The sequence below is a fragment of the Carassius gibelio genome, chromosome B25, assembly GCF_023724105.1.
Source record: "Carassius gibelio isolate Cgi1373 ecotype wild population from Czech Republic chromosome B25, carGib1.2-hapl.c, whole genome shotgun sequence".
NCBI lineage: Eukaryota > Metazoa > Chordata > Actinopteri > Cypriniformes > Cyprinidae > Carassius > Carassius gibelio.
In genome coordinates, this window is record NC_068420.1 from 18552697 (window position 1) to 18569199 (window position 16503).

Sequence of the window (16503 nt, forward strand, 5' to 3'; positions counted from 1 at the left end):
TAACGATTTTTTAGGAAAATAGTGAGTAGCGACCATAGACTTTATAACGTTACTAAATGCTACCACAAGATGTCGATACAGTCAAAAAAAAAAAACAGTTCAGATATCGTTTACGCGTCTCATTATCATTTGTATGTTTTACAATTTATGTAGAACTCGCATTATAATTCAGAAATAGTAGTTGTGGACAATACAACGTATTAAAAACGCGATAAAAGGACTAAACGTGCCGTGAACGCGCTGTATGTAAATATCGCAGGTAAACCCCTCCCACTCGTCCACATCTGCTGAGGCGAAACACCTTCCTGCATTCCGATTGGACAGCGCGTGTCTTCACTCCCAGGCTCCGCCCACAGTACGGCGGATTGCTCTCCTCCCACTGAGGATGGCCTGTCCTAAACATAAGACAAATTTCACACACAAAGGGCTGTAAATACTAGCGTGTGCTCTGTAAGCGACCGTTCACCCTTCAACTGGCTGCTCAACCGCAGACAAACATGGTTTCTCCTGTCACTGTGGTGAGTCTGTTACCGCTTTTCATCAAAACATCCCTGTAAATCGACACGACCACTTAATAAAGACATGATGATATCAGTTAAACTCTAACTGCCAGTGCATATGGATTAATAAGTGTATGACCATATTCATTTCGTATTCATCTATCGTTTGACTTCGATAACCACGTCCTTTTTTTCATGTTGTAAATGCATGATTGTTATTTTTAAAATTATGCTTTATATAGTGAGCTGTCGTTAAGGATGTGACAATCCAGACACAGTTCGCTGACATCATTGTTTGTTTTAAATGTATATTCTTGTCTATGCATCATCCTTGAGTCTGTTATCCTGGGAATAACAATGATCACGTGATTGTGGCCAGCATGCTCATGTTTACTCTACCTCTACGAACCATGTGCTATGTTATCATGAATTGTGCTGGTTTATTAATGCAGAGATTCAATCGATCTATCATTAAATAAGCATTGTGCAAGTCGCTGTGCGGCATATTTTTTTGTTCATTCTCGGTACTTCCCCGTTTTTGTCTGCTTTCAAAGGGCTTCATTCCATGGAAACGCTCCTAAAAAAACCTTTATTCCTCTTTCAAACAGACACATGAATTATGAATAACTGGCAAAGAGAGGCATAATCAACGTTTCAGCAAAGCATTTTTCTTTAATGCACTCCGTTTTTAACACCTTTCTTCAAATAAAATATTACTATTAGCATTTTTAAATATATGGTGTCTGACCTACTAAATATATTTACAATTGAACTTTTTTTTTCTCATGTTGTCACGTTTTAACTGTGTAATTGTATACAATATATAATTTAATGAAATATTTCATGTAGATGTAAGATGTAGATGTTGGAGAAATGGATCCTTTGCAGTAAAGGGATTCTGTCCTAATGAGAGTCTAAACAGTTGATATAATTATAACCAATAATAGTTTCAATAATAACAATAGTTTCTAAATCTCTTATCAACCTCGGCCAGTTGAACAATACGATGAAAAACATGAATCTGCTGTTTTATTTCTTTCAAATGAATAATATTTAATTTCATAAATTATTCTTAAAACGTATCAGTATTTAAAGGTTAAATACACTACTGTTTTGCATAGAATTGTTCTATATACAGTATTTAATTTAATTACATCAGAAGTAGCTGTATAGTATTGAATAGTAATCCCTACTTTTTGAAGAAAAACTAAATATGTATAATCAGTTAATTAGTAATACATTGCACCCAACACTGGTAATTAACAATTCCATAATATTGCACATAATAAATTATATTGTCTGTATTAAGAGAGAAAACTGCACATCAAGCACTGACAAAGTGACAAAATAAAGTTGAAATGCCTTGATACATTTGTTTTACAAACACAGCTCATGTTAATAAAAGGGACTGGGTTACTTGTGGATTATTTTGATGTTTCTATCAGTTGTTTGGACTCTCAACCTGACGGCACCCATTCACTGAAGAGGATCCATTGGTGAGAAAGTGACCCAATGCTTAATTTGTTGTGTTTGTATGATTCTTAAACTCAATGGAAAATAATCTTTCAGGACATGCACTTCTCCAAAGTTATTTAACGCAGTGAACAGTCCCACCAGCACAATGGTTATGGTTACTTGATCATTCCTTGTGGGGTTCACACACAGCCTTTCATTTACCAGCTCAGATCTTTAACCACAACACTTTACCCCTCATTTTAAAGATCAGCACAATATTTTAATTATAAAGAGATGTGCTGTGTGCATACAATATCCTTACATTAACTGGCTAGAAATCAGAAATGCTTGTTTCACAGTGTCTCTGAATTTCGGTGTGACCTTTCTCACACAGCGGGGTACAGCAGAATCTGATTGAAATACACACTTGATAACAAAAGCCTTTTTTTCCACTTCCCCCACGGGCAAAGACTCGAACTACAAATTCCAAGACTAAGCAATGGACTGAGAATGAGATTAGGACAAGAAAAGTTAAATAGTTTTGCTATTATGGGTCATTGTACTAGGTGTCACCGTGCCACTGAATCTACTTCTTCCAATATATAAGTACAGAGATTACACGTGTAAAGAATTTGAGCAAATTTCCTGCCAAATGTCCAAAAAAATACAATAGTCTTACAGTGAAGGAGGAACACAAGTTATGTCTAATATCATAGATATTAGGGGGTGGGCTCTTTTGACCTAAGCATCCACCAACAACACCCCAGCAAACACTTAGCAATACCCTCGAAACCCTCCAGCAATACTCGACTAGCAAGCCTCCAAGACCACCATAGCAATACCTTGGAAATAATTTCCTTCAGAGTAGGATAAAATCTAGTTTTACAAGTACTAGTTACACATAATTTTATGTAAGAATACTTTTTTTTTTCCATTCCATTGGAGTCTTCCAGAATCATCCAGTTTGGTATTGAGGAGGTTGTGCAATCAGACTTATATGACCCTATGGGTCACCAAAGAACAAATATGTTTGGGATGTAAGTCATTAATTGCTCGTTTAGGGTTTCTTGGTTTGGACTGTCCACACCGTCTGTTGTGAGTTTAGTTAAAGATGGCACTCTAGGCAAAAAGGCCCAATTCTAAACCAGTTTCCCAAACCAGGGACAGTAAACTTAGACATTATTTCTCTTATTTTTGTTATACTTCTGAGACTTATCAATTCCCATAGTTGTTATTCATGTTATCTCACATTTCAATACACATGGATCACATTACAGTCAGTGTTTCTTTTTAAGTGTTTTTATCTCCTCCGATTGTTAAATTCAAGAACAGCTCTGTGTCAGCCTTTCTGACTCATATAATGGTTTTTCACTTCCCATGAATGCAACTTCAGTCTCTCTTTTGTCATGTAGGTCAAGAGCGAGGGTCCAAAGCTTGTTCCGTTCTTCAAAGCCACTTGCGTCTACTTTGTTCTGTGGCTGCCCACCTCAAGCCCCTCCTGGTTCAGTGCCCTCATCAAGTGCCTGCCCATCTTCTGTCTTTGGGTTTTTCTGCTCGCCCATGGCATCAGCTTTTTAGGGGCCCACTCCAGTGCCAGGAAAATCCTGGCAGGACTTATTTTTTCAGCCTTGGGCGACGCATTTCTCATCTGGCAAGAACAAGGCTACTTTAGTCATGGTGAGTAAATTAATTTGTGTTGCTTTGATTTGATTAAAAATGATTAAGAGTTATTTGCTAAGTGGATTGATGGGAAGGGAAAGATATGTCATCAATAGAAAACAAATAATTGTGTTTATCAGAAGCTTTGCATCAATATAATATTGTATTTAACTTGTATTGCCTTTCCAAATGGGGGTTCAAGAAGTATATGCAAATTTATCTGAAATCAGAAGACTGTGTTTTTTTGCAAGTCACCAATCTCAAGCAAGACATTTTATATTTTAACCCTGAACCCTATGTCTGATTCAGCAGCTCTTGCATGGAGAAAGTAGCGTAGCCTAGAGGTGGAATGAGGATTTTTAGGTCAGGGTCGAGGGTTGGAACAAACCATTTTTCCCGAAGAAACCCTAGGGAACCACAAAGTTACTCAAGCAAAGTTTTCCCTTGGAACAAAGAAGAGTGTTATGAGGCCAAGAATAACATGCTTCCTGCTAAGTTAGGGGTGGGCGATATGACCAAAATCTTATATCGCGGTATGATAAATTTCATATCACGATAACGATATATAGCTTGATATAGTTATTTCTTCTTTTAATAAAGTTTTTTATGATATTAAGATTTGATACTATGGACGTTTCATAATCTTTTACACCAATGTCAATATCAAACTAATACAAGAAAAGGGAAAAAAAAAGATACATAAACAGTCAGTGATGAAATAAGAACAAGAAACGAATTAAAAGCAATAGAACAAAAACTACAATAAATAAGAAATACATTGTGTAAATTAATTATTCTTCACTGTGTAAGTTATATCTATCAATACTGTATATACGCATAAGCATTAGCATTATTTATTTCTTTTCTTCTTATTCTAGTTACAAAAGAGATTTAGTCAAGAGCAGTGAGAGATTTTCATGAATGGCAAACAGGACGAATATTGGACAGCTTCCCCTTTAAGACCAAAGTCCGGATCCAATATACTGTTACATATGCGCTTTCTCTCACAACTGTTTACATTCCCTTAAGATCTAAGTGACTGTGTTTATGAGGATACTTGCATTCGGACGCATATACGTGTTTATGCAATCGTTCAAAGCCAGTAAAGTGGCAAAAATGCTCACAAGCTCTATTAGCAGTTGATGCGCAGCTGATGCACTCCCCTCACACAGAAACAGAGACAGCGCGCATATAGCTCTGCTGTTTGTGTTTCAATGGCCTAAAATCAGTCGTTTTAAACTGCAGTGCTTAAAAATGCATGCAAACATTAAGTTTTCATTACCACGCACACAGCAACGTGACGTGAGCGTGCGCATGCTGTTATTCACACGTCTGCCTGCATCCCGGTTTAATGCATGTAAGATTGCCGTCATTCAAATTATGAAAACATATTGCCATAAACAATGTATTTTGCATGTATGATGTATGAATTGATAGACTTTTAATTTCGTCCATCCGATTTATATCGTCATATCGGCCAGCCATAGGCTAAGTAATATAAAAACAATCTATACTATATGTCAGTGGTTCTTAATTCCAGTCCTCACATACCATCGCTCTGCATATTTTGCATATCTCTCTTATTTAACTCACCTGATTCAGATAATCAGCTCGTTAGAGGACAGCTCCATGCATGAACTGTGTTCACCAACACAGTTTACATTGCTCCCTACTCTCTGAGCACAGGGTATCTGCTGAAGTTTACTCCACCTTTCATCATTCATTTACGGATTTGCGCTATGCCACAGCCTACAACATCTTCACACACAGACAAACCTTACTAGAGAAGTGTGAAGTGTGACATTATACAATATAATTTAAATTCACGTCTCTCACACTTTAATGCCCTTTGGATGGAACATATACTCTCTCTTCAAACTGGAATCATGGCAGAATATCCTGTGATGTCCACTTTGCAGGGCACTTATGGTCGAACAGAACAAACGTCTGTGATAGGTGATGCATACAAAATGTGCAGAGCAGTAGTACATCTAATATTATCAATTCAATTGTATTTGCCTTATTAGGACTGCTAATGTTCGGCATCACCCACATTCTCTACTCTTCGGCCTTTGGAATGAAGCCCCTCAACTTGAGAGCAGGTCTGATCATCGCCGTCATCTCAGGCCTCAGCTACACCCTTCTGTACCCCTACCTCTCTGGTCCCTTCACCTACCTGGTGGCTGTTTACATCGCTCTCATCGGCTTCATGGGCTGGAGGGCCATCGCTGGAGTCCAGCTCACCAATGACCTCTGGACCTGGACGAAACTGTCAGCCTGCCTCGGAGCTGTCCTCTTCATGGTGTCCGACCTCACCATTGCCGTCAACAAGTTCTGCTTCCCGGTTCCCCACTCCCGAGCCATCATAATGGCCACCTACTATGCTGCCCAGATGTTGATTGCACTGTCGGCCGTGGAATGCCAAGACGTTGACGCGGCTCGGAAAAGAGCCTGAGGAACCACATATTAACCAACCGTCTCCTAATGATTCATCATCGTTAGCAGCTACACATGCTCAACTTTCTGCAATCCCAGGTCCATCCACAGTTCCCCCATCTGACCATGATCAGGATATATTGGTTATAGTTAAGGAATTGCCCTTTTAGGATCATGTGAGACCATACCAATGGGAGTATTCCATGCTGGATTAAATTACAAGGTTAGATAGTCTTGGAGTCTTAAGTCTACTGTCTTAGTCAGGTCTTCTTTCATACTTACAATACTGAATTTGCTTTCAGTAGTAGTACCACTACCACCATTATTTTGGTATTGAGAAAGGAAAAACGGATGAGTTTTTTCCTTCTGGTTACTAGTTCCCAACTTACAATACCCCACTTGCTTTCCCATTAAGAGTTGCCTCCATTTCGACTGAGACTATCCCAGTGTCTTCTCAATATCTTTCATATCTTGTCCACTTCAAAGAGTCCCCGATGGGTTATATTGCAAAAAAGGGGTGAATCATGAGGGACCAGTGTTTGTCAAACAATACAAAGTAGTTCAGATTCTTCTTAGAGGGCTGGCTTCTCTGTCTCTCTGTAGATTTTTCCAAATCTAATCAGAGAGCAGCATGAAAGCCATGTCACAAACTAAAGCAGATATATTAACAAAGTGCTGCTGTACTGAAATTCAAAGCACCAGTTCTTTTAATAGTAGTTTGTGGTATACCTTTTAATGTGTCATTGACACATTAGTTTCGGTCACAGTCATTTTGTTTCATAACTTTGAGTTAGTACACAAACCTTCATGCCTGTATGCACGTGTGCTGGACAAGTTGTCTTGTCAAACCCAATTGACTGCAACCAGTGCTAGCATTGTCTTTGGAATAGATGAAGCCTGTGTCCTACACTACGTTCTGAGGTGTGACCATTACCAAGAGGAAAACACAGCGTGAGACTCATAAAAAGAGATGTCGGTCTCTTTCTTGGAGGGGATTCGGTGACAGTGTCTGTTATCTTTGTCTTAGGTTTCTGCCAAAGTCAGCAGTATTGCTCAGCACCTTTACCACAAGGAAACAGCAAATAAGTACAAGCTGAACTATTTATTTTTTCTGTTATAGTATCAGATAATGTTTATAAAGAGGATGTGATGTTAGATAATACACATGTAGCAAGCTTCCAACCACTTTCCTTTGTCTATTGCCAGAAGGAAGCATTTTTCTCCTGTGGTGGGCGAATATACATATGTGTCGTCAGCTTTAAATTAGCTGGTATTTTATTTTTAAGCCAGTATTTTTATTTTATTCTCACTCTTTTCTCAACTCATTCCCATCCAATCCTCCACATGAAAATGTGTGAAAATTTCACAGCGTGTGAATATTTCACAGTGCAGCATTCTCCTTTTTATTGTGTTTGGTACTGTGCTTTTTTTTTAGACGAGTCACATACTTACACATACATAAGTCATATTTCACTACAAAATAAAAAAGTATATATTTTTCCTCTTTAGAGTACAACAAATACAAAATTTAATTTACTTAATAAGAACTTAAAGGGATTGGTCACCCAAAAATGAAAATTAGATATTGATGAACAAAGGCCTCCTGTAAGTAAGAAAAATATCCATATTCAAAACGTTATAATTATTTTAATCTAGCATGCGACAACAGTTGTACATGGAAGCAGCTCTGGGAGGATGGAGATGTCGGCAGTGCACTTGAGCCGTTGAGTCTTGTGGAAACCAACGTTTCTTAACAGGAGCAAAGTAACCGAAATTTCCTTACTTTAGCAAAGGAAAAACAGTCTCCTCTGTGCTTATATCGAATTCCTCCGACATTTTTCTTTACAAATCCTCGTTTTGTACTTCTAATTCATGACCGTTGTTTTGTTTTGATCTCTCCGCTGTGTTTCTGCGTTCAACATTTCTGAGCAGCACATGCGCACCGTCAACATCCTACTGTATGTCATCAGCCCAGAGCTGCTTTCATGTTCAACAGTGAGTGCAAGCTAGATTAAATTGATTAGTACATTTTAAATATGGGTAATTCATGGGCTAACTCATTTTTGGGTGAATTAACCCTTTAATTGACATAATAAATATCAATATCAGTCAATAAAAGAAGTACTAAACTAGGCTTCATTTTATTTATGCAAAATATTCAGCTATAAATATTATTTTCTTTAGGGTGAAATAAGAACAGGACATTTTCTTGACAGGCATTGTGAGATTTTACACAAACACCATATGTACTGTATTTATTGTCAGTTGATTTGAACTGATGGTTGTTTATATATATAAATCTCAATAAGGGATCATCTGATCCTTCACTGCTACTAAATGAGGGAACCATCAGCCATGATGGAAAGTACAGCTTGGGCTGATATGTGCTCAGCTGTTGCACCCTCAGGTGTGAGTTGACATGAGCTTTGAATGCAAACACAGCTGATCACTCAACAATGGTCCATTCTGAAGTGATATGACATATTTAACTTGGCCGTGATGCGCATCAATGTCCAGTGGTAGCAGTAGACTCAATTTGTTTTTATTTTAATGTGAATGAAAATTGTGCCCTACTCTTTTGTATACTTCTGGGTTACAAAAATGTTTTATTCAAATACTTGTTTTCATGCACCTCAAAGTAAAAATGAGTTGTCTGCCCAATCCTGTTGGCCATTGCGTCCAGCACACTGTTACGCAAATAAATGCTACTGTTGTTATCAACACACACACACTCCGCTCAACCGCTGAGCTCTTGAGAAACAGAGAGGCTATTTTGACACATTTGCTTTATGCCAAGTTTCATAGGTTCCCTATTCAAGGGTCAAATTGTCAGCAAAACATTTCAGAGTGGTCGTAAAACCGTACGTGATTTGCAAGGGCAGAGCATTCCCCTGAATCTCATTTTAGGGGCAGACAGACTTTTTAGTGATTCAGATAATTTTTTGTAACCATTGTTTGATGGCAATATTCCTGCTAAGCTTTTCTTTTCCTTTGTTTCCCACCTGCTGTCACCTCCCAGCTGGTTAGAATTCGACCTGGCCTGGGCGTTTCCGTCTCTATTGTGTTCATTCAAACTCCATTGAGGAGAACGGGTGCCTTCTGTTTCCATCACTGAAATGTTGTCTGTTGAGAAGTGTGGAGACAGTCACTGACACGGGGAAGATTATCTTTCCTTCTGGCTTTGCTTTAGTTCGCGACTTTCAAATAGCAATGAGTGCGATCGTTTTACGCCCCCTCTGTCAGCGCTTCTGTGTTTGATGCTTTTGTGTCGAGTCGAGGGGGGTGAAACAGAATGCTGGGAGTTCAGTCGGTTCAGTATTGATGACAGTGTTTAGGTATAGCGATCCTGTTGTTAAAGTTAATGAGGAATAAACCACTTGGTTCAAAGCACACCATTGAGTGATGTAAATATCAGCACTTTTCCATTTAATCTCTTTATAAACCTCCTGAAATCCTGTATTCGAGATTGAGGCTTGAAATGTACTCTACGCAAATGCTTGAAACAATTCCCAAATGCCAATTTTGTGCAGAATAATGTCAGGTTACACAATTCATAAAATGAAACACGAATGTGCTGCATTCTCAGCATTGCCACAAGGGGCACTATAAGCTGTTTTTATTTCTCTCGCATCAATCATTGTCATGGAAGAGCTACAGTTTGAAGAGCATCTTACTGAGCAATCAGTAAGGATGTAATGTGGACTTTTTGTTATTGTCATATAATTACAATGATTTTCTAAAACTTTTTCATTATAGTTAAGGCCCATGCACAACAACAAGAACTACAAAGATAACCATAACAATAAATATCTTAGTGTCTGCACCAATGGACAATAACGTTCCATTTATTACGAGCGCACACTGCAGTTTTATCGCCTGCTACTTTAAATACTCAAGCTCTTTAAAGTCATAGAGTGTCATCAGTGTTTTTATTGTTCTTCAGCTGGAACAAAAAATTGTTCTGAAAGTGATTCCAACGACATCGCTTCTCTGTGACGTTACCATTAGGGACATTGTCAGAATTACTAACATTATTTTTTACTTTTTCGTCACAGTTAAATTTGCTGTAAGTTTTTTACTTTACTACAACATAATAATACCATAATATATTTGCAGATATTTAATGTCGAAATTTCAATCTTCCGTCCTTTCAATTCAGTTAATTTCTGCATCACAGTATAGAGCACCTTTTAAATGCACTTTGAAATAAAAAATAAACGTTTTGTTCCCTTAACCTAGTGAGTTACCGTGCTGTCTGCTGTCTAAATCAGCTGCTTTCTGCTATGAGAGATCAAACATCAGTGACGTCTTGCATTAGCATGTTGCTAAGCTAACTCATTAGCTACTGTCACAATATATCATCTTATTTTGATTGAACCAGTGTTTATTGGCGTGTTTTCAGTATTGAGTGAAATTTAATTATTTATATGTAACACTTCTTTCGCCCTCCATCTTGGATTGATTTTTCACTCAGTGAATTCTGGGATTGTCTTTTCTTTGAAAATTAATTGCAGCGCTGTTTTTAAGTTTGGCAAAATAATATTGGCATCTTTCAAAACTTCCCTGAAATTCAGTCTAGGTAGGTAACTCACTAGGATTAAGCTTTCAGACATTAGATTTGGAAGAAAAAACAACTTAAATCTTTTTTGGTCTTATTTTTTTCTATTTGTGATTGTTTTTGCTTTCTAGCATTTACTGAAAACATTGCGCACAATTACAACTTTACCAAGTTTGTTTTATATTATTGTTTAACCTCTGCCCTCATAGTAAATCAAAGGGTAGTTGCTGTTTCTACCATCAGATACAGTATAATCTGGGTTGGTTCCATCTTATGAGGAAGTCTTATATGATACCGTCATATTAACATTAAGTAAAAAAAAAAAGTAAGTTAAACTGCTTTCCAGTACTAATGTTAGTAAGTCACATTTTAACACTAGTTTCAGAACCTTATATAAAATGGACCAATATTGTTATAGAGTTCTTAAAAATCAAATATTTGTAATATTTTATGAGTATGACTATGCTGTATGTAAAAAGTAAGGCAGTGACAATATTTGAGTAATAAAAACCGTGCAGTTACGATTACAATCTTTAAAAATAGAAGAAAAATGAAGTGGTTTAATGGTCTGAAGTCTGTGTACAATATTACTAAAATAAGGGAAACTCATTTTTTGGAGTACCTCTCTCTTTCTCTTGTTATATATCTATGTATTTTTTACAGTTGACACTTAAGCATTGTGAAGTTATTATGTTGTGACGAATGCTGTTATTTTTCAATATATTGCCTTATTGTTATAATGTCCAGTAGTTAAATTCCTTTCTTTATTTGTTGTTAAAGGACTATAGTGATACTGCTATGAATGTGATTTAGTCCAAGTATGAAATAAATGCAACTGCAATGCAACTGAAAATGTGCTGTAAATGTGTTTGTCTCATTGTTGTATATTGTGAAGATGATGAATCCTTAAAGAGACGGTTCACCCCAAAAATAAATAATTTTTATTTAGGAAGTTACAAAACCTGTAAGAGTTTTTCATATGTGGAACTTTAAACATTTTAGTACTTTTTTTGATGATTTTTTCTTTTTCTTTTTGGGACCTTGACAGTTCCAGTCATCTTCCACTTCATTGTATGGAAAAGAGCAGCTTGAACATACTGCTAAACATCTCCTTTTGTATTTCTCAAAGGAAAGAAAGCTAGAAACTATACGAGGATGAATAAAATGAAGGGGGGGCTTTTGGGACATATTTGTTCTTTTAAAGGAATATTTGACCAAAAATTTTAATTTGCTGAAAATTTACTCATCCTCAGGCCATCCAAGATTAAAATGAGTTTGTTTGTTCCTCCAAACAGATTTGTAGAAATGTAGCATTGCTTCTATAAGTAATCCACACCACTCCAGTTAATCAGTTTAAGAAACACACCCATCATTAAGATGTTTTTAACTCTGTTTCAAACTCTTTCTCTGTTTGGACTCTCATTCTGACGGTACCCATTCACTGCAGATGATCCATTGGTGAACAAGTGATGTAATGATACAGTAAATTGAATTAAAAATAAAATGAGAAACAAACTCCGCTACATTTTGGATGGTCTTATGTAAATTTTTGGATGAAGTATTTCCTTAACTTTAAGGAAGATAAGTGACGAAGTGAGAAGGATGGATCGCTTTTCAACCAATATTGACGGATGGATCAGTGTGGTGCAGTGAACCGAATATCACCGTGTACATATTCAATTACATACACTTTAAGTGTTGGGAAACCCAAACTGAGAACTTTGTACAGGCTCTATCCAGATAAACATTCTGTCCTTTTATCATTAATTAAACTAAATCCTTATCGTATTATAGTTAACGGTTCAAAATTCTTGAATGGAAAGGTAAGACACTAATAGACTTTCCAACAAAGGACAGCCCTCTCCATTACAAGATCTGACTGGTGTGTACAGCACGAGATTCAGACTTCTTGTGTGGAAACACTGCTCTAAAGACAAGACTCACATTTGGGAAGACATCTTAATTCGAACAAGAGCAATGGTGACCTAAAGGTAAGTGCCCTAGTGGTCATAAAGAGTAGTGTAGTACTTTATTCAGCAATATTATGAAATCATTAGAGCCTTGTTTTTACTTTGTTCTGTTAATTCCTAATAGTATGGCTCTCTTGTTAACACCCTGTAACCTTGTTGATTTATTGGAAAATTGCTTCGCTGCATGTAAATGCTTTTAAGAACAGTTTTGCAACAATTACTTCAGTGCCTCGGGTTCCTTTAAAGCTCCTTCATAATAATACAAACTGTCTGCAGTGGTTTTCTTGTGGGAATAATAATTGTTAAATCATGTGAACAAAACATTTATTGACAATTAATGATCTACGAGGCCGTTTAACCTTTCTTAAAAATCCCCTGAAGCAAGGAATATAAATGTCGTGGTAAAAGGCACATTTTGTGGTGTGACTAGGAGTTCATAAACTTGAAGAAGCCTCCAGTTCTCAATGGCAGCTTTCACTTAATTATTAATGCAATCTGTGAACTATCACTCTGGTCTCGGTCATTTGTTTTCAGAGGGTCACAGAAGGAGACTGATTCCAGCTTTCACCTTTCTTTCCTTTTATTTTGTGTGCTGCTTTTCCTCAAATTCTTTGAAAGAATCTCCAGAAGCCATTCATCATATTTATCTGTAAATAAATGTAAAAATGGTGTTAGCAATTATATAAATTATAATTAAAATGAATTGGATATTTAAAGTTGTTTTTATTTTATTTACATTATTTTTATTTTTCACTTTTACCTTTACTTATAAAGGACGAAAGGGGAAATTATTGAAGCCCGTCTTCTGCCATGGGACAGAAGTATGAAAAAAGGTAAGAGTGACACTATTTCAAGTTTAAATTTCACAATTCGTTTTTTTTTTTTTCAAAGAATAAAAATGCTTAAAAAGGTAATTGTGACTTTTTATCTAACAGTTCTGAAATATTTCTCCTAATTGCGAAAATGTATTCTTCTTATAAAGTCTGAATTGTGACGTACAAACTCAAAATTTTGAGATAAAAAAGTTCTAACACCTTTTTATTATTTTTGTCATACTATGATGGAAACAAGCCTCCATTGAGAGAAAGTACGAGCCTGGACTCGAACTCTGGTCTCCCAAATCGCCATCACATGATATGCTGGAACGTCGACCATAATTTGCACAATTTCGCTTGGCATGTAAACTAATTTTTTTACTTACTGTTCTTCTAGTGTTGGTCTGAATGAAAATACAAATGAATTATTTTCACTAGGTGCTGCTTTTTGGAGCGGTAAAAATAGCCAAGTAGCAGTCTCCCCAGTAACGCTGTACACAAAACAGCACTGCGCTCACAAACACCGCTTTATCAGACATTACAGGCATGATGACATGAAAATGAGACCAATCCGACCAATCACCACAGATTACCGTCATGCAAAGAAGGGGTTTGGAAAAATTAATCGTTGAGCAATAAAGGTAAATATAAATGCATATTTTAAGACCATAAAAAAGTTTTTTTTTCTTTCTTTTTTTTACCTTGCATGCATGTCAACCTGTCAACCAAAATATGAACCATCACCCATATTAGGTGCACTTTAAATAGATAGCAAGACAGATGTGAATTGTACTGCTATAACTGTATCACTGTTCACCTCCTTCACCATCATACAGGCCGTCTTGCTGGTGTTTCTTGGATATGAAGTTGGTCACCATCACTCCTCCATTATCATGTGGTGCTTTCCGTGCCATTCTGATGCATTTCCTTCCATTCTCAATCTCGACTTTACCCTGGGTTGGTTTTAAGACGATCTGAGCACACAGAATGAGTTCAGTGGCCCAAAACGGTGCAGTTCTGATGAAGCCACAGTAGAAATATAGTCTTATGATCAGATTCAGATTCAGACCCACAGAACCTCAGTCATTCTTTATACTCCAGTCATTGATTATCCAGACTAGCCATTTATGTTTCTAGCATCAATGAAACAAATTGTTTTGTCAGCGTATGTGATTGACGATAAAGAGAAATTCTGTCATTTATTCTTATTCCTCCAGTTCACTAAAAAGATCCATTTGAAGTGAATGATTCATTCATGAACGGAACATCACTCTGGACCGTTTGTCCGAGGCACTACCGTAATAATGTTTATTGTTCAGTTTCTTGCACAGACCCATTGATTATAATCTTAGATTATGTGAAAGACTGTATAAATGAACAGCACATTTTCATGTTTCAAGTGTTGTACACTCACAATTTAATCAGGAATCTAGTAGTTCTGAATTATGCATGACAGTAAAAAAGCCATATGCATGAATCAAACATCTGCCATCTTCTTGATTTCCTTGAGGAGTCATGTTCAGCACATATGTGCTCGTATCTTTCTCATCAGCAACACTGAGAAATTTTGCGTCAAACGCCTCCTGTCTTCTCTCAGACACTGGAGATTGGTTTCTCTCAAGACCTCTATAGAGATCACACATGTTATATATTATACAGGATAGCATTGTTTTGTGACCGGTTCCTCAGTTTCATCTTGCGATCCGACACAGGATCTAAATGGTTCTGCTTCCTCTCATTAACTCACCGATTTCTCTATAACCAACAGTAGATATCCATACATCATGGGAGAATTCATTTTTAAGCATCCTAAATACACAACATTATATATATATATATATTGTAATGCATTTATTTTCTAATTCAGAATGATTTTATTCTTTGTACTTCTCATTTCTTGTGGTTTTTACTTTCTACTTAGGGTGCTGTATCAATGAATTATTTTATTCTTATTATTATAATTATCATTATTAAGCAATAACAGAAAGATTAGAAAACTAGAATTAAAAGTTAGTGAACTAACTTTGATGTTGGCTTGGCCATCTTGGCCATGGAGCAAAAGAGCCAAAGTACTTGTGTGCCCAACATTGAGTTGCCCCGCTGCAAAATTAATACAAATAATAATGCCATAAAAAAATACACCTGCAACAGTCTTTTTCCATGCTCCCTTGCTGTTTTATTTTTTTAATAAAAAGCCTGGGCTATGATAACAGCTATGACAGGGTTGTCTAGCTGGATGTGAAATAAGTCATGCCTATTTTTCTCGTGTATGTATTTCACAGTCCTGCCACCGTCGCGTTGTGGGCAACGACACACAAGATTACTGAAACAATGCATTTTAAATCAAGGAGATCATAAGGGGTCCAAGCACAATGGTTTGTATAGATGATGCAGTTACACACTGTTTAAAATTGTTTAATTTGTACTGTATGTTCATTCTATTTATTTATTTGTGCTATTTACATAATGTTTACTTTTTTTAAGTTTGTTTTTGTTAATGTAAAATAGCACTGCATAGTCTTCACTGTAAGATAAAATACACAATCAAACCAAAATGTATTCAGACACCTTCAACATTTCTCACATAATCACAGTTTATTTGCTGTAGTTTAGAAACTGGTAATAATATATGACAATAACTCAGAACAAATTCATCTTGATAATTTCGGATAACTTTGATAAAAAGATATGTAATGGAATCAACCAAAACTTCAGACTGTCAGTATGACAATATTTACACAACTATCAATACTTTGTTGAACAGTTACCAAGCAAGAAATGCTTCATTTGGTTCAGTCTGTGGTGTGAAAAGGTTGCATTAACAATTAAAGAAAGAAACACTTAAGCAAAACATGGGCAGGTCCTTAATTATTATTTTTTTAAATAAATTTCACTGGTAGCCTACTGTATGAAGAATTAGTGGGTATAATATTTCACAGATCACTATTTTGCCATACTCACTTACATAAATGAACTAGTGGCCTGCACCCACTAGTAAAACAATTCTATCTGATTTTTGGATTGACTTTGGATAAATTCTTGTACTACAAGGTAATTCAGTCAAGAGCAGTGAGTGATTTACTTTCATTTTCATACATTAAAGACACTGA

The 16503-nt window shown here is 36.4% G+C and overlaps 1 protein-coding gene across 1 annotated transcript; it reads left to right on the top strand.

The window, feature by feature from the left end:
- Nucleotides 1-350: 350 nt before the first annotated feature.
- LOC128014203 (lysoplasmalogenase-like protein TMEM86A) lies at nt 351-11552 on the top strand. Its single transcript, XM_052597582.1, has 3 exons — nt 351-518; nt 3368-3632; nt 5642-11552. Exons 1-3 carry the CDS (start codon nt 498-500, stop codon nt 6067-6069), a joined length of 714 nt encoding a protein of 237 aa, XP_052453542.1. The 5' UTR covers nt 351-497; the 3' UTR covers nt 6070-11552.
- The last annotated feature ends 4951 nt before the right edge of the window (nt 11553-16503 follow it).